The sequence below is a fragment of the Aphidius gifuensis genome, linkage group LG1, assembly GCF_014905175.1.
Source record: "Aphidius gifuensis isolate YNYX2018 linkage group LG1, ASM1490517v1, whole genome shotgun sequence".
NCBI lineage: Eukaryota > Metazoa > Arthropoda > Insecta > Hymenoptera > Braconidae > Aphidius > Aphidius gifuensis.
The window spans coordinates 7518747-7543238 of NC_057788.1; the positions used below are offsets into that span (position 1 = coordinate 7518747).

The 24492-nt window shown below is 23.2% G+C and overlaps 5 protein-coding genes across 8 annotated transcripts; 1 reads left to right on the forward strand and 4 right to left on the reverse strand.

Moving 5' to 3' along the window:
* Positions 1-82: 82 nt before the first annotated feature.
* Positions 83-3523, reverse strand: LOC122847500 (sodium-dependent phosphate transporter 2). 2 transcript variants are annotated; one of them, XM_044145237.1, is made up of 7 exons: positions 3316-3523; positions 3127-3243; positions 2194-2957; positions 1665-1871; positions 1375-1585; positions 635-1302; positions 83-557 (listed from the first exon to the last, which is right to left on the reverse strand). In XM_044145237.1, the coding sequence occupies exons 3-7, from the start codon at positions 2395-2397 to the stop codon at positions 327-329; spliced, it is 1521 nt and encodes a 506-aa protein (XP_044001172.1). In that variant the 5' UTR covers positions 2398-2957; positions 3127-3243; positions 3316-3523; the 3' UTR covers positions 83-326. The 2 variants fall into 2 exon arrangements, with proteins under 2 accessions (XP_044001172.1, XP_044001173.1); XM_044145238.1 differs by having other exon boundaries at positions 2194-2998; positions 3127-3523.
* Positions 3524-3621: 98 nt separating this feature from the next.
* LOC122847501 (cytochrome b-c1 complex subunit 7-like) lies at positions 3622-4580 on the reverse strand. Its single transcript, XM_044145239.1, has 4 exons — positions 4404-4580; positions 4217-4267; positions 3964-4130; positions 3622-3898 (listed from the first exon to the last, which is right to left on the reverse strand). The coding sequence occupies exons 1-4, from the start codon at positions 4432-4434 to the stop codon at positions 3821-3823; spliced, it is 327 nt and encodes a 108-aa protein (XP_044001174.1). The 5' UTR covers positions 4435-4580; the 3' UTR covers positions 3622-3820.
* A 3893-nt stretch (positions 4581-8473) lies between these two features.
* On the reverse strand, positions 8474-9604 carry LOC122847916 (trypsin-like). Its single transcript, XM_044145772.1, has 4 exons — positions 9598-9604; positions 9010-9355; positions 8698-8920; positions 8474-8623 (listed from the first exon to the last, which is right to left on the reverse strand). Exons 1-4 carry the CDS (start codon positions 9602-9604, stop codon positions 8474-8476), a joined length of 726 nt encoding a protein of 241 aa, XP_044001707.1.
* An 8866-nt stretch (positions 9605-18470) lies between these two features.
* Positions 18471-19284, forward strand: LOC122847521 (DNA-directed RNA polymerase II subunit RPB11). The gene is made up of 4 exons (XM_044145273.1): positions 18471-18643; positions 18724-18813; positions 18902-19076; positions 19158-19284. Exons 1-4 carry the CDS (start codon positions 18591-18593, stop codon positions 19191-19193), a joined length of 354 nt encoding a protein of 117 aa, XP_044001208.1. The 5' UTR covers positions 18471-18590; the 3' UTR covers positions 19194-19284.
* Positions 19285-19558: 274 nt separating this feature from the next.
* On the reverse strand, positions 19559-24155 carry LOC122847513 (mitochondrial folate transporter/carrier). 3 transcript variants are annotated; one of them, XM_044145260.1, is made up of 8 exons: positions 24027-24155; positions 23608-23857; positions 22462-22615; positions 22143-22395; positions 21944-22057; positions 21734-21879; positions 20409-20602; positions 19562-20057 (listed from the first exon to the last, which is right to left on the reverse strand). In XM_044145260.1, exons 2-7 carry the CDS (start codon positions 23747-23749, stop codon positions 20461-20463), a joined length of 951 nt encoding a protein of 316 aa, XP_044001195.1. In that variant the 5' UTR covers positions 23750-23857; positions 24027-24155; the 3' UTR covers positions 19562-20057; positions 20409-20460. The 3 variants fall into 3 exon arrangements, with proteins under 3 accessions (XP_044001193.1, XP_044001195.1, XP_044001194.1); XM_044145258.1 differs by having other exon boundaries at positions 19559-20057; positions 23608-24153; XM_044145259.1 differs by lacking the exons at positions 19562-20057; positions 20409-20602 and having other exon boundaries at positions 21242-21879; positions 23608-24155.
* Between the last annotated feature and the right edge of the window lie 337 nt (positions 24156-24492).

Here is a 24492-nt window from a genome sequence, read left to right on the forward strand (position 1 = left end):
AGAAGAACTGTTATTAAAACTATTAACGATTATTTTTTAAATATGTTTTATATGATTCAAGTTTAGAGAAAATTTCGCCAAAGAAATGGTGGATGAAAAAAGTTGGCAAAAGATGAAGAAAAGACGAAAGAAAAATATTTCCATTCAACAATTAATTTATACTTTTCAATAAACTTTATTGACAACCAACTCAGCATGAGTCATGGCGATATTTTCATAATAACTATCTTATTGACAAATTTATTTAATATATATATCTTTTAAATACAATACTATTTGTCTTAAAATAAAATATATATTATATCGAAGCAATGGAAAAAATAAAATCACAGTTCTACAAATTGTTTCATAAAAAGCATACAACCAGCACTTAATACCCCAGCAAGTGGTACAGTTATTAGCCAAGCAAAAGCAATATTACGAAATAATTTCCATGATACACTATCACCACCCTGTGATGCCCAACCAACACAAACAACTGATCCAACTTTACAATGTGTTGTTGATACTGGTAAACCAATTTTACTTGCAAGTAAAACAGTTACTGCAGCTCCAACCTTGTGTTTTAAAAATAAATTAAAATAATATTATTATATATTAAAAAAAATATTAAATATTAATAATAAAAATTTACTTCAATAGTAAAGCCAGTTATTGGTGTTATTGTTGCAAGATCTTTTCCAAGTGTTTGTATAACTCTTCTACCCCATATCCATAAACCAGCAGCAATACCAAAACCACCATAAAGTAATATTAATAATGGTGTTTCAGCTTCTTGTTTTGCTGAACCTTCAGCATAAACAGCCCATAAACCAATTAATGGTCCAATTGCATTACTAACATCATTACCACCATGTGCAAAACTACCAAATGCAGCAGTTAATACTTGAAGAAATGAAAATAATTTTTCAATTGATAAATTTGTATCATTATTATCATCAATAACAATATCATGTTCATTATCATTATCATTTTGTATCATTAATAATGGACTTGCACTTGTGTTACCTCTCAATGTTGGCTTTATATTATTATCATCATCATGATTATTATTATTTTTATTTGATGATACTGTTAAAGGCACAGAATTTTCACCAATAACAGATAATACAGTTGTTTCATTTTTATTATCACAAACACATAAATTTGTTGAATTTTCATTTATGTTATTATTTTTAATATTTAATATTGTTTTACGTTGTTTTGGTACAACAAATATATAAACAATTATTGATGATATTATACCAATTATTGTTGCTAATATTAAACTACCCCACCATGGTATATTTTCAAGCATTAAAACTAGAAAATAAAATTATAAATTAAATTTATATAATTAATTTTTTTATGTTATTTTTTTGATATTTTAATTACGTTTTGGTCCATCAAGAACGACAGACAATATATTGATTGCTACAGTAAGACCATAGACAATTGGAAGGACTCGTAAACCTTGTTCAATTGGTTTATTTGATTTTAATACTATATTTTTAATTAACCAGTATATTAATACTGATACAAGTCCTGATAAAAGTGGACTTGCAAACCATGATGCTGCAATATTTGCTAATGCTATCCATTTTACCTGTAAATTATTTTTAAATTAACAATTAATTAATTTGTTTTTTTATGATTGAATGATTTGTTTATTTTTTTTTTTTTACCCCAGCTGTTCCACGACAAATGAGTGAAAAACCAACAGTTGCACCAACAATTGAATGAGTACCAGATATTGGCATTTTTAATGCTGTTGCAAGAAGTAACCATATACCTGAACCAGCTAGACTACAAAGTGATCCAACCATAAGCTCTTTTTCATGTCCAATGTATAAACTAACATCAAGAATTCCTTTTCTCATTGTATCTGATACCTAAATAAATATAAATTAATAATTATTATCTTTTTTCTATTTTAATTTCCAAATAATAATGTAATTGGAAATTTTAAAATTTAATCAATAATGTACAGCTGTAAATATTGGTTTTTCTTTTTTTTTTTTTTTTCTATGATTATTATTATTTCTATTGACTTGAAAAATACCTAGATATCTAATTGTATTTCTGGCTTTATTGAATTTTCAAGATTTGTACATTCAAGTGTGTCACAATGACTCATGAGATATATCATCAAGCAGTTCAAGTGAATATTTAAGATAATTAAAATGTAAAGTTAGAAAAAAAAAAAAAACTTGCCTTGTAACCAATTAAAACAGCACCAGCAATTTCGAATATTGTTGCTAATATACAAGCCTGAAATACAGTCAATACTCCAGCACCAACACTTGTACCAAAACTATTGGCAACATCATTTGCACCAATTCCAAATGCAAGCACAAATGCAACCATAAATCCTAGTACTACCAGCCATAGTAAACTTTCATCATATGCCAAAGACATTTTTGATTTTCTATTCAATTCTATATTTTAACTTAATAAATTTCTTGATTCTAATTCTAAGTCTCTTCTGATCTCTCTCAATCTACTTTTTTTTTTATCTAATTTAAATTTTTAATTTGATAATTCACTTGGGTATAATAGTTATATACAGCTTCACACTTTGAAGAATTTATAATTATGTTTTTTTTTCCATTCAAATATACAGTCACTTAATTATTTTTAAATCAATTAAAAATTTCATTAATCTTATATCTTGATGATGGTAAAATCAAATCTATATTCAATGATTTTTATTTTGTACATGTAGGGGAGGTAGTTGGTATTATTCATAGCACCAGAATTTATATTCATGTCTCACTGGTTTTTAAATCTTTTATAATAATTATTCAGATTAAAAATATATATTTTTTTGAAATTTGATTAATATTGATTGAAAAAAAAAAATAGTCAGATTATCATGCTAAATGGACTTGATAAAGATGTGACTTGATTTTAACTCTAAAATTTTTTAGCCTCAGCATCGTTCTTGTTGAAAGGCTGAGCATTCTCGTCTGCTGCATCTGTAAATTAAGCCCATTGTTTTTTCTTTTCAATTAAAATCCTAATAACACAATTAATAAATTTAATTGACATTAATTTTTTTGTTTGACAAGATATACTACAACTTGTTTAATTTAAAAATGAAATAAATTAATTAAAATATATATTAATAATAAAATCAACTGGTACCTTTATATTCATATTTGCTATGAGAATTTCTATTTCCTCGGTATCTTCGATAAAGTATCATTCAATTTATATGTAAAACAAAAATAAAAAAAATATATTATTGATATTTAAATAAATCTAAAATAAAAAAAAAAAATTAAATTAATTTGCAGATTTTATGATGAAATATAATTTAGATAACATATATACTAGACAAAAATTGCACCAATGGAGGGATGAAACTGCGAATAGTTTTAACATACAAACATGATGTGGGTGCATTTAGTGAAAACTTGTGGGAGGTAGTGATATTGATCGTAAACCCTCTCTCAATGTCCCAGAGGACATATATATTTCATTGTTCACTTGCTTTGTACAAGTGTGTGATTGTATATAAAAATTATCCACGTGTTTAAAATATCTTGTTGATGACAAAAATCAAAGCTATATTAAAACAAAAAATAATTATTATTATCAATTAATAAATTACCTTGAAAATTAATTTAACTATTTGACTATTGCTATTGATACTTTTGAGTTATCTATATATTTAATCAATAAATTTTTACATGTATTTGTTAATTAATTATTATTATCTTTTTATAATTTACAAGTAATAATAATTTACATGTTTGATTGATTTGTTGTTGTTTGTTTGTTTGTTTTTTTTTTTTTCAATTATTATTCTGCTAATTTTAATTACGAGTTAAGGAATTTATTGTTTATTCCATTCTTCTTTTTCTTTGATTTCTCGTTCAACTTCTTCAACGTAGGGTCTGAGATATTGAACATCCTGATAAAAATATATAAAATATTATTAAAATTGTTGTTTTAATTATTTTGTATTGATGTATTTACCTCTTCGAATTTTGTCCATTGTTCTTCTGGCAATATAACTTTGTTACAATTCAATTGCATTGCACGAATAATACGAAAATTACGTTCATCAACAAGTTTTTGAGGAAGACGACGAAGTGCTTCTTTGACTACTGGACTTTCATACAAACAATCATCATATCTGAGACCTGTTAATACAATTTTTTTTCGATTAAATAAAAATATTATCATTGTTAGAATTAATTATTTATAAATGCATATTAATATTACTAACCGTATTTGTTAAAACCCGAAAGGTTATAAGCCCATCTTTTGAAACCATTTCCTAAAAATTAATAAAAACAGTTACATAAGATTACATTGAAATTTGACAATCAAAATCTGATTGAAACAAGAAAAAAAAATATACGCGTAACAATGTATAAATTTTTAGAGATAAGAGTTCATAAATATCAACTTACCAAGTAGCAAATTTTTAGTAATTCCAGACATTGTTAATAATGTTATATCTCTCCGATATTTATATTTTTAATTATTTAACAACGATTGAGATTTTATTCTCAAAAAACTTCCAGATGATAATTTCTACAGAAAAAAATATAGAAAACACTTTGAGGTTAGAAAATGGCTGACGATTCGAAAGTGACATCTTAATTTTTTCGAAAAAAACAGTTTAATATGTGCAGTCGATAAGAAAAATATGGCGCAAAGTAGAGTTTTATATTTGAAATAATTATATACGTAAATAGTTAATAAATAAATAAATGAATGATTAATAATGAATGATTATATATTTTAGTTTTTAGTAAAAGTATATATTTATTTTATAAAATCACCAACAATATTATTGAATTATTATCATAATCGAACCGAGAATTAATTCAATTATTGCGTTTAAAAATTACGTAATAATGTAAAAATATATTACAATGATTTTAAAAATAAAAAAAGTATTTATTTACTCAAACAATATACGAAGATTTTTTATTTTTTTCATCTAATCATATCATAAAACAAACATGAAAAATAAAAATTTGATAACAGTTTGAATTAAAATCTTGAAATTAATTTATGAGAGGAAAAAAAAAGTTTATTAATTAAACATGAATATTTTTATTATTTAGATTATCATATATCAATTGAAATTAACAAATTTTTAAAATTTTTCAGTTATAGGTTTCATCCATTTGTCATAGTAACCAAATAATTCTGTGATTACTGTTGGATCATTTGGTGATACTGTAATAAGAGATACAATTCCAATAAAGGATCCAGATGAAATCGAAAGAACGGGATTACCTCCATCACCCTTGAACAGAACAAATTAAAATAATCAATCAATAATTTAAAAAAATCATAAATTATCATATATACAATAAGGTATAAATAATGGTAAAAATAATGACCTCGTGAATTTCATCTGTTTCCTTTGTCGGTTTGATGCACGATTGTCCAAGAGTCATAAAACCATATGCTCCAAAAATTTTTTTACAATGAAAACGCTTAATTGATAAAACCGGCATTCTTGAAACACGTCCATTAGATGATTTAAAACCAATCATTTGTAATGAAAATGCTTGTGTGAGTAATGCTTCAGGAGAATTTATTTGTCCACGTGTGTGTGAAAAATATAGACTTTCTGTCAACTTAAAAATTTAATTAATAAAAAAAATATATATATATTCAAATATTTAACATAAGTATTTATTTAATTTATCATCATACTTTTAATATGGATATATCATTGGCCCAAAAATCACGTGGTGAATATCCATGATGAATCATAACAAGAGCAACATCACTGAGTGTACCAAAATTATTAAAGTTATTACCATCACTAGTCCCAGATAAAACTTTAAGATTACCGTAAATAATATTCACATCAGATGTTACACAACTTGCTGATGTTAATATATGCAATGGAGTGATTATAGAACCGCCGCAAAGATGATGATTATCATAAATACGTACAGACACTTGAAAAGGTTGACTAGTGATATGAATATTATGACCACCAACAAGTTTATTTGATAATTTTCCATTTACATCTGTTGAATATTTTTTTTGTTAATTTACATAATCAAAATTTAATAATATAATAATTAAACAAATAATAATATTTACCATAAATAAAAGCAACCAAGTATAATACAATTGAATTTATTAAAATTCTTGCCATTGCTTTTTTTTTTTTAACTTGTCTATTGAAAGACTGAAATTGTTTTGATTAATATAAATTTTTAAATTAATTTTCTTGATACGAATTTTGGGGAAAATAAATATTCGTTATCATTATTTAAACATAGTTAATTTATGATGATAGTTACAATACTGATAAAAATATTTCGCTCATTATTTTGTACAGAATGATACACGAAAAAATATATATTCATAATTTTTTATTTACCTATCATTGTTTGTAGTTTGATATAGCTCAATATGTAGTTTTAAATTATGTTAAATTATATTCAGTTTTTTTTCAATTAGAGAATAGATTATTAAAAATACCAATGACGTAATTTATTTTAAATTATATTAAATTAAAAATAATATCAATGTTCTTTGATCAATTGATCATTTTTTTTTCAGTTTGCATTATGATTTAAAAAAATAATAACAAAAAGTGCATATAATTTTAAATAATTGATGTCATCATTTTTGAAATCAATGATTTTAAAAAATCAAAAAACTATTTATTTACTCAAACAATATACGAAGATTTTTTATTTTTTGTTTTTTTCATCTAATCATATCATAAAACAAACATGAAAAATAAAAATTTGATAACAGTTTGAATTAAAATCTTGAAATTAATTTATGAGAGGAAAAAAAAAGTATATTAATTAAACATGAATATTTTTATTATTTAAATCATCATATAACAATTGAAATTAACATATTTTTAAAATTTTTCAGTTGTAAGTTTCATCCATTTGTCATAGTAACCAAATAATTCTGTGATTACTGTTGGATCATTTGCTGATGTTGTGATAAGAGATACAATTCCAATGAAGGATCCAGATGCAAATGAAAGAACAGGATTACCTCCATCACCCTTAAATAAAACGAAATTGAAATAATCAATCAATAATTTAAAAAGAAAAAAATTTGTAAATTATTATATGAATAATGACCTCGGTAATTTGATCTGATGTCTCTCTCGGTTTGATGCACGATTGTCCAAGAGTAATAAGACCATATGCTCCAAAAATATCCTTACATCGATAATGCCAAAGTGTTGAAACTGGAATTCTTGAAATACGTCCATTAGATGATTTAAATCCAATCATTTGAAGACAATATGTTTTTGCAGGCAATACTTTTGGAGGATCTATTGGTTTACGCGTCATTGTAAAATGTAGACTATTTGTCAACTTGAAAATTAAATTAAAAATATATATATATATATTATATATATATATTATTATTTAAAATAAGTATTTATTTAATTTATCATCATACTTTTAATATAGATATATCGTTGGCCCAAAAATTACGTGGTGAATATCCATGATGAATCATAACAAGAGCAACATCACTGAGTGTACCAAAATTATTTCTATTATTACCATCACTAGTCCCAGATAAAACTTTGAGATTACCGTAAATAATATCAACATCAGATGTTACACAACTTGCTGATGTTAGTACATGGAATTTACTGATTATACAACCACCACATAGATGATGATCATCATGAATACGTACAGACACTTGAAAAGGATAACCAGTGATGTCAACATTAAAACCACCAACAAGTTTATTTGATAATTTTCCATTTACATCTGTTGAATATTTTTTTGTTAATTTACATAATCAAAATTTAATAATATAATAATTAAACGAATAATAATATTTACCATAAATAAAAGCAACCAAGTATAATACAATTGAATTTATTAAAATTCTTGCCATTGCTTATTTTTTTTTAACTTGTCGATTGAAAGACTGAAATTGCTTTGATTAATATAAATTTTTAAATTAATTTTCTTGATACGAATTTTGGGGAAAATAAATATTCGCTATCATTATTTAAACATAGTTAATTTATGATGATAGTTACAATACTGATAAAAATATTACGCTCATTATTTTGTAAAGAATGATACACGAAAAAATATATAATCATTATTAATTTAAGTAATTTAATTTCGATGATAAAAAAAAAAAAAAAATCAACTACTGTGATATGTCACTCATTTGAATGAGGATTATAAGATTTGTCGTTACTGCCGTGATAAACTGAAAATTAAATATTTTATTTATAAAATTAATGAAATATAATTTATTTCAAGTAATTTAATTTTGATAAAAATTTATAATGAAACTTTGGCCTGAAATTACATATTGTTTATTTAATTAAAAAAAAAAAACTACCAATTAAATTTAAAAAAAAAGCAATAAAAATCATAATATTTTTGATCTTTTGGTATATATTTATTTAAATTTCATAAAATCACCAACAATATCATAATTCCAATAACAATGCATATATCAATTTAAAAAAAATAAAATAAACATCATCATGATGTTAATAATTTTCAATCATGTCATTAATCCAATTAACATAAACAATAACTTTTGTGTATATTGCTAAATTTGGATGATAAATTGAAATCGCAGAGATCATTCCAACAATATGATTTTCTTTAACTGTTATAATTGGATTACCTCCATCCCCCTATAAAATAAAAGAAAAAAAAAAATGTCAATTTCTTTTTCAATAATTCAGATAACAAATAAAAATAAATATACCTTTATAAAAGAAGCTGCTGGAATGCTTGGTAAAATACAAGATTGTCCTGGCGAAAGAATGTAACCTGATCGAAAATATTTTGAACATTCTGTTCGTAAAATTGAATATACATTTAATTTTTCTAAACGTTCAATGTAAAATGGTAACGGAGGTTTTCCCCATCCAATAATTTCAAGATGAAATCTTTCATAAAGAAATTCAATTGACGGCAATACAACTTGTCTATTAAATTGTAATTCATTTGACAACTTGAAAAACAAAAATATTAAAAATTAATTATAATCACATCAATAACAAATTAAATAATTAACAAATTAATTTTTATATTTCTCATTACTCGTAAAATAGAAATATCATTTTTCCAAAATTCAACTGGTTTGTATTCTGGATGAATAATAACAAGTGAAACATCATGAAAACTTGCAACAGCATCAAAACCAATGATGTCATTACTTCCAATTAAAATTTCAATATTACTAAGAAATATATTTTTTCCAAGTGTGATACAGCTGGCAGTTGTAAGTATGTGATTTTCATTTATCATAGATCCACCACAAATATTATTATGATGAAGACGTAAGCTTACATAAAATGAATAATCATCAATATCAACATCAATACCACCAACGAGTTTATTAGCTTTTTTTCCATCTCCAACTTGATTTATTTAAAAATAAATATATTATTAAAATTGAAATCTTGTTTTTTATAAATCAAATAGACTAAATTAATAACTTACCAGTAATATTTAATAAAAAAAATAACAAAAAATTAATAAAAAAACACAACATTGTTGTACAACAGCTTGACTACAACTGTGATATTATCAGCTTTATATTTTTTATTTTTACTGTATTTTTTTTCTATGATGAGTTTTTAAAAAAAATTGTTTTATTTACCTATCATTGTTTGTAGTTTGATATAGCTCAATGTGTAGTTATAAATTATGTTAAATTATATCTACTTTTTTTTTTTACATCAAAGTGTAAATAGATTGTTTTTTAATTTAAAAATAGATTATCAAAAATACCAATGACGTAGTTGATTTTTAATTATAAAAAAATATAAATTGATAAGTTTTTATAAGTTTGCATTGTGATTTAAAAAAATATTAACAAATAATTTTAAATAATCAAAGAAATATCATCATTGAACAGAAAAATGATTTGATTATTTTGTTTAAAAATTATGTAATGTAGAAATATCACAATGATTTTTAAAAATGAAAAAACTATTTATTTACTTTGTCTATTTTGAATGGCAAAATTATAAATCAAACAATATATACGAAGATTTTTTATTTTTTTCATCTAATCATATCACAAAACAAACAAGAAAAAACAAAATTTTGATAAACAGTTTGAATTAAAATCTTCAAGTTCATATGAGTGAAAAAAAATTTTGATTAAATTAAACATGAATATTATTATTATTTAGATCGTCATATATCAATTGAAATGAACATAATATATTTTTAAAAATTTTCAGTTATAAGTTTCATCCATTTGTCATAGTAACCAAATAATTCTGTTATTACTGTTGGATCATTTGGTGATGTTGTAATAAGAGATACAATTCCAATAAATCTAGATGAAATTAAAAGAACAGGATTACCTCCATCACCCTTAAATAAAACAAAATAGAAATAATCAATCATTAATTTAAAAAGAAAAAAAATTATAAATTATTATATAAATATAAATAATGACCTCGGTAATTTGATCTGATGCTTCTTTTGGTTTGATGCACGATTGTCCAAAGTTAATTATACCATATGGTGCAAAACTATCTTTACATTCAAATTGAAAAAGCGATGAAACCAGCATTCTCGACATAAATCCATTACATGATTTAAATCCAATCATTTGAAGACGATATGTTTGTGCAGGTAATGCTTTAGGACGATTGATTGGTCTACGTGTCAATGTGAAATATAGACTTTTTGTCAACTTAAAAAGTTAATTAAAAAAAAAAAAATATATATATATATTATTATTTAACACAAGTATTTATTTAATTTATCATCTTACTTTTAATATGGATATATCGTTGGCCCAAAAATTACGTGGTGAATATCCATGATGAATCATAACAAGAGCAACATCACTGAGTGTACCAAAATTATTTCTATTATTAACATCAGTAGTCCCAGATAAAACTTTGAGATTACCATAAATAATATTAACATCAGATGTTACACAACTTGCTGATGTTAATATATGCAATGGAGTGATTATAGAACCACCACAAAGATGATGATCATCATGAATACGTATAGACACTTGAAAAGGATAATTATCGATAAGAACATGGGAACCACCAACAAGTTTATTTGATAATTTTCCATTTACATCTGTTGAATATTTTTTTTGTTAATTTACATAATCAAAATTTAATAATATAATAATTAAACAAATAATAATATTTACCATTAATTAAAACAACCAAGGATAATACAATTAAATTTTTTAAAATTCTTGCCATTATCAATTTTTTTCAACTTGTCGATTGAGAGCCTGAAATTGTTTTGATCAATATAAATTTTTAAATTAATTTTCTTGATATGAATTTTGGGAAAACTAAATAATCGTTATCATTATTTAAACATATTCAATTTATGATAATAGTTATAACACTGATAAAAATATTATGCTCATTATTTTGTAAACAATGATACACAAAAAAATATATATTCATTATTCATTTATTCATAATTTTTTATTTACCTATTATTGTTTGTAGTTTGATATAGCTCAATAGACAATATGTAGTTATATAAATTATGTTAAATTATATATATATATTTTTTTAATCAAAATGTAAATCGGTTGTTTCTTAATTCAAAAATTGATTATTGAAAATGCCAATGACGTAATTGATAAATTTTTCGTCATTTTGCATTGTGATTTAAAATGATTTTAAAAAATCAAAAAACTATTTATTTACTCAAACAATATACGAAGATTTTTTATTTTTTGTTTTTTTCATCAAATCATATCATAAAACAAACATGAAAAATAAAATTTTGATAAGCAGTTTGAATCTTCAAGTTAATATGAGAGAAAAAAATTTTTTATTAATTAAAAATGGTATTTTTATTATTTAGATCATCATATATCAATTGAAATTAACATATTTTTAAAATTTTTCAATTGTAAGTTTCATCCATTTGTCATAGAAACCAAATAAATCTGTGATTACTGTTGGATCATTTGGTGATGTTGTAATAAGAGATACAATTCCAACAAAGGATCCAGATGAAATTGAAAGAACAGGATTACCTCCATCACCCTTAAATAAAAAAATAATTTAAATAAATCAATTAATAATTTAAAAATAAAAAAAATAATAAATTATTATATATATAAATAATGACCTCGTTAATTTTATCTGATTTCTTTGTTGGTTTGATGCACGATTGTCCAAGAGTCATAAGACGATATACTTCCTTACATTGAAAATGCCAAATAAATGAAACCGGAAGTCTTGAAATATGTCCATTAGATAATTTAAATCCAATCATTTGAAGTCGAAATGTTTGTGCAACTAATGCTTCAGGAGGATTTATTTGTCCACGTGTGTGTGAAAAATATAGACTTTGTGTCAACTTAAAAATTTAATTAATAAAAAAATATATATATATTTAAATATTTAACATAAGTTTTTATTTAATTTATCATCATACTTTTAATATGGATATATCGTTGGCCCAAAAATCACGTGGTGAATATCCATGATGAATCATAACAAGAGCAACATCACTGAGTGTACCAAAATTATTAAAGTTATTATTATCACTAGTCCCAGATAAAACTTTGAGATTACCGTAAATAATATTAACATCAGATGTTACACAACTTGCTGATGTTAATATATGCAATGGAGTGATTATAGAACCGCCGCAAAGATGATGATTATCATAAATACGTACAGATACTTGAAAAGGTTGACTAGTGATAACAACATTATGACCACCAACAAGTTTATTTGATAATTTTCCATTTACATCTGTTGAATATTTTTTTTGTTAATTTACATAATCAAAATTTAATAATATAATAATTAAACAAATAATAATATTTACCATAAATAAAAGCAACCAAGTATAATACAATTGAATTTATTAAAATTCTTGCCATTGCTTATTTTTTTTTAACTTGTCTATTGAAAGCCTGAAATTGCTTTGATTAATATAAATTTTTAAATTAATTTTCTTGATACGAATTTTGGGGAAAATAAATATTCGTTATCATTATTTAAACATAGTTAATTTATGATGATAGTCACAACACTGATAAAAATATTACACTCATTGTTTTGTAAAGAATGATACACAAAAAAATATATAATCATTATTAATTTAAGTAATTTAATTTCGATGATAAAAAAAAAAAAAGAAAAATCAACTACTGTGATATGTCACTCATTTGAATGAGGATTATAAGATTTGTCGTTACTGCCGTGATAAACTGAAAATTAAATTTTTTATTTATAATATTATTGGTTGTATATAAAAAATGAAATATAATTTATAACTTACACTGCGTGCAAAACCATAGCCTAATGTAAATAATTGACATGGTTTAAAAGACAATTGATTTTGAGTCACTTGAATTGAAAATTGACGTATTTCATTTCGATATTCTTCATTATTATTGTTTATTTCGATTCTATGAATAATTTCACTCGTTCGATTGTACTGAAATAATAAATACATGAAATTTTTTAAATTTATAGCATAATAATAATTACCTCTGTTACTGTTGCATCACAAATATGATTCATACAAATGAATCCATAAGTTTGTGTTGAAATCCAAACAATAAGTATACAAGCTCGTTGAAATTTTATTTCTGATGGAACTGTTGGAGAGAGCCATAGAAAATATATGTCATATGAAAATTCAATCGTTAGAAAAAATAATGTCATTACAGAAACTGTCAATTGAATTCCATGATTTCTCGTTGCATGATAACCAATCACCCCAAATTGCAAATGAATTTGTCTGTAAAAAAAAAAAATCCTCATTATTATCAATAACTTTCTTATTAATTATTATTTTATTAAATCAATTACTAAATATTTCGAAAGAAAAATTAATATCAACAAATTTCAACTATATTTTTAAATAAATATATAAATAATTTTTACTTTAAAACCTGAATTGTTGATAAAGTATCACGTTTATTAAATGATTTATCAATATTATTAGTCAAACTATTAATTTTATTTAATCCAGTAAATTTATTATTAATACTTTTAACTTCAATTTTTTTCTTGACAATATTTTCCAATATTTCATTTATCATTTCAAGATTTATACCAATTATTCTGTAAAAAAAAAATAATCAATAAATAAATGATTTATTTATTATAAAAGTATATATAAATTTTTACCTGACATATGTTCGATAAGTTAAATCACGAAAACTATTAACATGAACTGGAAATTGAATGACCGTAATTATTAAAAAACTTGTCATTAAATCTTCCTCACTACTCAGCCAAACAACACCCATTGAATTTAATAAAATTACTGTTATAAACCATCCTCCAACAGTATACACAATTTCGATGAATAATTTTTGATAATTAATTTCACCTTTTATTTCTTTCATACTTGTATCCACATCCTTTGCCATTTTCATAAATTTTGTATGACTCTAAAATTATTAAAAATCATTAAATTCATTAATTTAAATAATATAATAATTTAAATCTACTTACAATACCATATGGATATATTAAAACCATATTTAAAACCATCATAAAAAAATGTGCATATAAAACGTAAAAAATAAGTTGTTCAGTTGGTTTTAACCAAGCCGATGAATATGAATATTTTAGCGTAAAATAACCACAAACACAATAACTAGTTAAATAAATAATTGAATAACAAATACTTAATTTTAATTTAATTTTATCAATTGGAAAACGAATGAAACTACAACTCAGCATTAAATTTATTATATACAATGGTAAAACAGCTGTTGTAAATGATTTTGGTTTCCACATTTTTAACTTATATTTAGTTTAAATTTTAATTATTAATTTGGTGTTATATTTTTCTCAATTAATCACAAGAAAAATAAAATTTTTAAATATCACAATAATAAATATTCACTTGATGTATGAGCAATTTTTATATTTTATTTTGCTACATCAACTTCACTTGAATAAATGACAATTTTATTATTCCTTGAACATAATCGATCCATAAAAATGCTCATTATGTCTAAGTGCAAAGGGAATTTTATGGGCAATTAAGATCACGCAGATATGAATATCATTTCTACTGAATTTAATATTTTATAAACTATGAAAAAAAAAATACTACAGAATTTTTAACGTTATCATCATCTCTTCGAAGCTATTTATTATTTCAAGTGTATATTTTTATTATCATATGTAATTTGTATTTTTTTTTTCCATATAAAAAAACAGTACTTGTTGTTGACTGCAAAGTAGACATATTGATCATTTTAAAATGATAAAAAAAAATGGCTTTTACGGTATTAAAGATATTTTTTTACGATAAAAAAAGGAATAATTAAAATTAAAAATTATAGGAGCAGTAGAGTAGATTAATTAAATTGTGAATTTAATTTAAAAAATACATAAAGAATAAATAATCCAATGAAATTATTTTCAAATATAAATTTTATAAGTAAAAATAACTTTTAATATCTATTAATAATTCTCAGCAACCAATCATGATAATATTTTTCTACTTGTGTTACTATTGAAGGACAATCTGGTTCTGTTGAAACCAACGAAATAAATCCAATCAATTTTTTAGATTTTGTTGTAACAACAGGATTACCTCCATCTCCCTTTAAAAGTCAAGAAAAAATATTAAAATGATAAATAATTGAAGCAAGAATATATATAAATATTATTACATGAACAATTTGATGTGATGCTGAATTTGGTTTGATGCATGATTGTCCCTTACGAACACCACCACTTAGAATAAATTGCTTGTTACACTCTGAACTCGACAAAAAAGTAATAGGAAATTTAGAAAGACGTATGCTATTTTCACCCAATAAAATCCAACCAATTAATTGAAATTTATAATTTGTAAATTGACTTATTTTTGGCCAGTCTATTGGCTTACAATATGGTGCTGTAATTAAACTTTTAGTCAACTAAAAAAAATAAATAATACATATATTTATTATATATGAAATTTGTTAAAATTATTTATATTATTAATTAATTTAACATACTTTTAATACGGATAAATCATTGGCCCAAAAATTACTTGGTGAATATTTATAATGAATAATAACAAAAGCAACATCACTTAGTGTACCATGATTATTTCTATTATCACCATCTCCTGTACCAGATGAAACTTTAAGATTACCATAAACAATATTATTAGCAGATGTTACACAACTTGCTGATGTTAATATATGCAATGGAGTGATTATACAACCACCACAAAGATGATGATCATCATGAATACGTACAGACACTTGAAAAGGATAATTATCGATAAGAACATGGGAACCACCAACAAGTTTATTTGATAATTTTCCATTTACATCTGTTGAATATTTTTTTGTTAATTTACATAATTAAAATTCAATAATATAATAATTAAACAAATAATAATATTTACCATAAATAAAAGCAACCAAGTATAATACAATTAAATTTATTAAAATTCTTGCCATTATTTTTTTCTAACTTGTCGATTGAGAGCTCTATACTAGTATAAAATTAATTTGAAATTAATTTCTGTAAATTTGAATTTTTTATCAAGTTTCGCATTTGATATTTGAATATGATAAAATATATTCTTTATCATTGTTTAAACATATCATGTATAAAAAGAGTAACAGAAATTTTAAAATATAAAAAAAAAATGAATTAATTAATATTACAAGTTATTCTTGGGATGTTTTTTTTAATTTTATTTTATATATGCAATTTGAAAGAATTAATTTTTAAATATTTATACAAGTTTGTCTTATAGAAATAGAAAAATAAGATGATAATATTTTACAAGTCAGCTTATTATGTTTTTATTAATTTTGAATTTAATTTCTATTGTTAAAATTCATTGGGTGGTTATCCTTATCAAATAGCAAACATAAAAAATAGCTCTGATAAGTATCTGTATGTAAATTGTAAAATTTATATAAAATGTATTTACTCTTCTAAATTAGAAACAAAAAGAAGAAAAAATATTATACAAGCATGATTATATATTTTTTTTGTATTGTCAATGTTTAAAAGTTTTGAAAAATTAATTTAATTATTGTTAAATAATATTTAAACAAATTTAAATATTAAAATTTATATATGATTAAGATTTTTTATTATTTTTTCATCATTTGAAGCATCCATGTGTCATAAAAATCTGTTGTTTGTGTTATTATCGATGGATGGCTGGATTCTAACAAGATCAATGAAATAATTCCAACTAAACTTTTATCCCTAGCCGTAACAATAGGATTACCTCCATCACCCTTTGAATAAAAAGAAAAGAATATAAAATTAAATAATGAATAATTTTTATTAGAAAAATATATAAATAATTACCCCAATAATGTTATGTGATGGCTGCTTTGTTTTAACACATGATTGTCCAGTGCGAATACCATATGATTTAAAATAATTTTCACATTCAGATTGCGGTAACATGGTAACAGCAAGTTTTGATATACGTCTATTATCAGCTATTAATCCTTCCCAACCAATAATATGAAAACTATATGATCTCAAATTGAGATATAAAGACCAATTAATTGGCTGACGATTTTGTGTAAAAGTAAAAAGTTTTGTCAACTAAAAAAAAATCAATTTTAAAATTAAAACAATGATATTTTATATAGGTATTTTATTATTATTTAATTTATCATACTTTTAATAGACATATGTCATTGGCCCAAAATTTACGTGGTGAGTATTCATGATGAATAATAACAAGATCAACGTCATGAATTTTGCCGTAATTATCTCTATTATTTCTATCATTTGTGCCAGATAAAACTTTAAGATTACCCAAAATTATATTAACATCAGATGTTATACAACTTGCTGATGTTAGTACATGGAAATTACTGATTATACAACCACCACAAAGATGGTGGTCACCATGAATACGTACTGATACTTGAAAAGGATAATCAGTGATATATCCATAAGCACCACCAACAAGTTTATTTGATAATTTTCCATTTACATCTGTTGAATATTTTTTTGTTAATTTACATAATCAATATTTAATAATATAATAATTAAACAAATAATAATATTTACCATAAATAAAAGCAACCAAGTATAATACAATTGAATTTATTAAAATTCTTGCCATTGCTTATTTTTTTTTTAACTTGTCTATTGAAAGCCTGAAATTGTTTTGATTAATATAAATTTTTAAATTAATTTTCTTGATACGAATTTTGGGGAAAATAAATATTCGTTATCATTATTTAAACATAGTTAATTTATGATGATAGTTACAATACTGATAAAAATATTTCGCTCATTATTTTGTAAAGAATGATACACGAAAAAATATATAATCATTATTAATTTAAGTAATTTAATTTCGATGATAAAAAAAAAAAAGAAAAATCAACTACTGTGATATGTCACTCATTTGAATGAGGATTATAAGATTTGCTGTTACGATATGTAATTTAATTAAACTTATTTAAAAATTTAATGGAGTAAGCGCGCCATTTTTAGCGCCATCTTGTGATTGTCTAGGTCACTGTCATCAGCTGTTTAACAATTGGCTTGTGTGTGTATGTGTGTGACGCCGAAAGAAAAAAAATATACAAAGCATGTCACAACGTTGTTGACAAAGTTGACAATAAATTATTTAATTTGTTTAATTATTTAGCAATAATTATTAATATATAATTCAAAAATGAATGCCCCTCCAACATTCGAATCATTTCTTCTTTATGATGGTGAAAAAAAGTAAGTTTAATTTTTCATAATAACAAATAGTTTATAAATCTTTGTTACTTAATTATAAATATTATTTTGTTATTTATCAGAATTATCAAAGAACAAGATACAAAAGTGCCAAATGCTGCAATATTTACTATCAACAAAGAGGATCATACTCTTGGCAATATGATCAGAAAGTAAGTTATAAAAATATCAATAAATACTTGTTGTGTTGTTTTAATAATTAAAAAATGCATTGAGGTTAATTAACTTGTTATATTTCAGTCAGTTGTTGAAAGATCCACATGTATTATTTGCTGGATACAAAGTTCCACATCCATTGGATCCAAAATTTGTCATCAGAATACAAACAACATCTGATTATACACCTCATGAAGCATTTATGCATGCAATCACTGATTTGATTGCTGAACTGTCATTGTTTGAAGAGAGATTCAAGGTAAAATTTGTTGATATATATTTTAGATTTTTATCAAATACATTTTGATGATAATATTTTTGTTGTTTTAATATTTTACAGGATGCAATTAAAGAAAAGAAAGAAGGTCTTGATTAATTTATCCAGCTGAATATAAGTTATTAATAAAACCTGTATCCATATTTTTTATTTTAAATAAATTCATTAATATTATTGTAATACTTTGTTTAGATTTTAATTATCAACTGTTATATTTTACAAACGAAAATCTACCAGTTGAAAACAAAATTAAATACAACAAACAGTTTGATAATTTTTTATCAACAGGTAAACAATAAAATTATGATGGAATTTTTAAAACCATGCTATGATTAATAGGGACAAAACACTTTGATAAAACTAAACAATTAAAAATTCAGCAATTCAATTATACCAGATAATTAATTTTAAAATTGAAGGGAATTTTATCTTTAATAAAATAAATAAATTAATAACATCGTTAATACATTGAGCTCACATTTATTAAACTTTAAAAAATGTACATTTTCTCCATAACAAAAATAACAATTAATTTTGATTATTTTTAATTGTTAATAATGTAGATTATTGTTAAATAATTAACAAACATAATCAAAATTGGAACAATCACGCCAGCGTAATTAATCAATCTCTTTTAACACAATGAAAAAAGAAAAAAAAAAAAATCATCTGTTCATCAATCAGAACATGATAAGTAATCCAAAAAAAAAAAATCAATGAAACAATAATTAATTAACCAAATGAAGAAAAAAAAAATAATTAAAAACCCTAAAATTTGAACAAAGCTAGCTCGTGTTTTCTTTTTGTTTAAATAAAAGAAAATTCAGTCTTGATGATTGAAAATTTTGATGAAATGCATTAAGTATATTTCGCTGATAAATCCTTGATAAATATATTTTACAATAAATAAAAATATCCGAGTGAAAAATTTACAACATCTTCAAATAAACGAATTTATTTATCCTGAAAAAAAATTACCGGTATCGAATTATTTACTGAATACAATTATAAAACAAAAAAATATTTAAAAAAAATTATTTTCATTTTACACTGTCAATAATAATAATAATAATAATAATAATAATAATAGAAATAACAATTTCATATTTTTTTTTAATAATAATTTTATAAAACATATTGAAATACGTAAAATGAATTGGAAAAATACATACTAATTATTAATTAATAATAAAAACACATGTTATTATTATCATTATTATTATTATTAATCATCATAATGTCAATCTTGTTGATGAAAAAAAAAAAAATAAAATAAGAGCAAGTATGCCTGGAAAAATGTGTGTGAATTATTACCTCAATCATTTTCCACGTGTTTAACAGTCATTGTATAATTGATGGATGTAAATCATTGATCATTTTTGTTGTTGTCCTTGATCTTAAGAAAATGGGAAACGTTCTCGTAGGTGACAAAACATATTACAGTTGTTGGTATAACTTTCACCAAGTTGACACTCAAACCCTTGTAAAATCCACGCCAACCTTCACCCCTGTAAATAACCACCAGCAATACTTATTTTTACTTAAATTTCTTTTATATATTTGAATAATTAAAAATTATTTATACCCGCGTACGATTCTTGATGATCATTAACGATTTAATTGACTGTTTTATTAATTATTATCAGTCAAAAATCGTACTGCTGGTGGTTTATAATTGTCATCACAAACTTAATCATTCATTCATTCATTATTTTTAAAATTTTATAAATTAATCAGTGATTATTTCACTAATTTTATTATCCATTTTATCACATAAAATGTTTTTAATATTGTTTTATTTATTTTTCCACGAAATTTGTTTTTTTTCTTTGTTTTTTCGATCAACTATTTATAGCTAAACACAATTAATAATCTAATATAAATTATTTTTTCTATTATTTACAAATTGCATTAAATATGAGATTATATTTTTCTCATTTAAATATGCTTGCTTGATTGTTTTTTTTTTTTTTAATGAAATTCATTAAAAGTTAAAATATTTTATTTCTTTTTTTGTAATTAAAAAGTTCAGTCATCAAATAACTACACAAATATCTCATCAAGAGCAATATCAGTTTTTGTTTTTTCTTTTCGACAAATAAATAACTAAATAAACTAATAAAATGTTCATAAATTTTGATCATTCACTCGTCACTTATCAGTGGTTTTTTTTCAATAATTATTTTTTCATAAAATCATTGTTATTACAAAGTTAATTGCACCCTCAAAATAATCAAATAAAACTCAATCAAAAAACCTCGTAGTAATCAAAAAAAACATTCATTCAAAAAATATTTAAAAAAGGGGGGAGCAAAAGTGTAAGTGTGTTTGTATAAAACACACAATCTCAAAATATTATCAAAATTTGATAATAGATTAGATCAAATTAAAAAAAGGCCAAAAAAAAAAAAATATTAAAATTTTTCTACCATATGAATCTTAATTTTTCATATCAAAATATATATCTGTAAAGTTAACTAAATAAAAAAAAAAAAATAAAAAAACTGAGCTACGATATGAATAACTAACGAAACAATCGAGGAAAATTTTCATAAACAATTAGAATAAAACAAATATTTGGAGTAACATGAAGAAGATAAGGCGTTAAGCCTTTGTAAAAACCCTTAATTCCTTCTGACCTAAATGTTGATTGTACACAATGCCAAGTTCCACGATAATCATGATGATGATCTTGTAAACGTGCTCTAACAACTTGATATGGATATGTTGATGCAGCAGCTATGAATTTTGATGATGCTGCTAAACCAATATTTTCCAAAAATTCCTAAATAATATAATAGCAATTATAATTAAATTATAAATAATTAATAATCAAAAAATTAACTTACAGGTTTTGTATTAAATGGTTTATCTTTATAAACATTATATCCCTTTTTCATTTCTTCATATATCATAAATTGAATTGCACCATGTGAAACACCAAACATACCTGGTACAATGCCCTTTTAACAATAAATAAATGTTATAATAAAATTAAACAATTGTATTGTTAATAATATTGTTAAATAAATATTAAAAAAAACATACTTTGTACAATCCTCTGATACCCTCAGTTCTCCAAATTTTACGAAATGCATCATTCATTCCAGAATATCGTTTAGATTCTGATATATTAACATCATTTGCATATTGTAAACATAAACGAGTTTTAACAACCCACAATGGATTTGTTAATAATAATGATAATAAACCAGCATCAGCAGCAGCAAGTAAATGTAATGTTGGTGATAATGATTTACTAGGATCACCATCTTGTATCCATGCTTTCATACTTTCATAACTATAACAAATATTAATATCATTAACAAATGAATAAATTATTTTTTTTTGTAGTTAAAATACTTACAAAAAAAAATAAAAACCCCATGAACTACCAGAACCTAATACATTTGTTACAACACCACGATAAAGTCCTCTTATTCCTTCTGTTCTAACTATGTCTTTAACAGCATTTGTTAAACTTGAATATTGTGGTGCTGTTTTTGTGAGTCCATCATTAACTGTAATATAAAAAAATTATTAAATAAATATACAAGAAAATAATTCATTGTACATGTTGGATTATTTATTTATTTTTATTCATAGGAAAAAAAAAATACTCGGCAGTTTTTATAAGAGATTATTTTTATGACGCAATTGTAGACATTGATTGCTTAAGGATTTCTCAAATGCCTCAGTTAAATTTTTTTATAATTAGATAAAAAATTTATATTCTTAATTTTAAGTGTTGTTTAGTCAACAGCTGGAAGATACTTTTGTTGCTAATCAATTTTTAAAATTATCAATAAATGATGCAACAAGGTTCATCGATTACTCACAAGCTAATTTTTTTTTTTCTCTTTTTAATAATTTAAATAATAATATTTCGATTTAACTCAGTTGAATAAAACTTTCCATTAAATTTTATTTCAACATGATAATTAAATATATAAATTAGTAAAACAGGAAGACAAATAAATGACCTCTATTATTAATCTTAATACAATAGCCAAAATAATTTTCGAATCGAAATAAAAGAGTATAACAGCTGATAAATCATGATAATTTTTTTACATTTTAATATTACTAATTAAATTGTTAATAGCAACTTTAAATATTGTACATAATTTATTTTAACTTGGTGTTATTCCAAGTATTTATTTTTATACTTTGACAAATGTATTCAAATACTGACGTCATTTGTAATATCAGTGAAGTAACAAACCACGTGTCAACATTGAAATAATAAACCAACAATATTTATATTTTAAAAATAAATAAAAAATATAAAAAATTGATTTTTTACTAATTGAATAAAATATGTCAGCAATTAATTTAATAGTAAAAAAATTTTTTATATAAAAATTTGATGTTTTTCTTTGTGCCAACTAATTTATTGTTGTTGTTTTTTTTTTTTTTTTTGTTATCTATAAAATGTAGATTATAAAATGGATGATTGAGTTTGATTTATTGTTTTTTTTTTTTTTAGAAAAATTAGGGTAATTAGACTGACCTGCAAATCTAATTTTCATGAGGTCCAGAGGATGCAGCATGAGTGTTGATACAACACCTCCAGATATTCCAGCAACAAAAGGCTCATATTTAAAATGACTAAAGAAAGGTATAAAAAATGGTCTTCTTCCAGTTGTCGTCATGTTATTATCCTTATCCTGGCCCCTTGTTTTTGCCTCAATTATTTTTGTTATCGTTGACAGTTTAAATAATTTATTAACACTGTCATCGTCATTTGTATTATGATCAATCTTAATCATAATTAAATATTCTTATTAAATTATTAATTTAAGCACAACACACACTATCATCAAATATATAAAGTTTTGTTGATAAAAAAAATTATTCTAAATTTTATTATTTTTCTATTCATTTAATTATAAAATATATACACACAAAACACACCACTTGATTCAATACCTGAATGGCTGGATCAGTGTTTGGAGATCATTGGGAGAGATGATGAAATTTTGATAAAAAAAAAATATCTCTCTCAATTACCACACGAGCATCACACTTCTTGCTCTCTCTCTCCCACTCTCTGGTTTTTTAAACATAAAGTATGTAAATTGTTATAGAAACGCTGTGCAATGCACTGAAATATATAATATAAAAAAATAAAAGCTCCCCACCACTTAATTCTTACCACAAGAGCAACAAGATGTTTTTACGCATGCTCAATTATCAACAAGTCATTGATAATAATAATAACAACAACAATATGAAATGATATATAAACGAACCTGAACGAACCAAAACAAACGTAAGTATAAATAATCAAAAAATTTTTTATTAATAATTTACAAAACAACCGTAATTATTAATAAAAAATTAGTTTAAAAAAAAACAGAAACAAAATATGGATGAATTGGAGTACAAATTATTG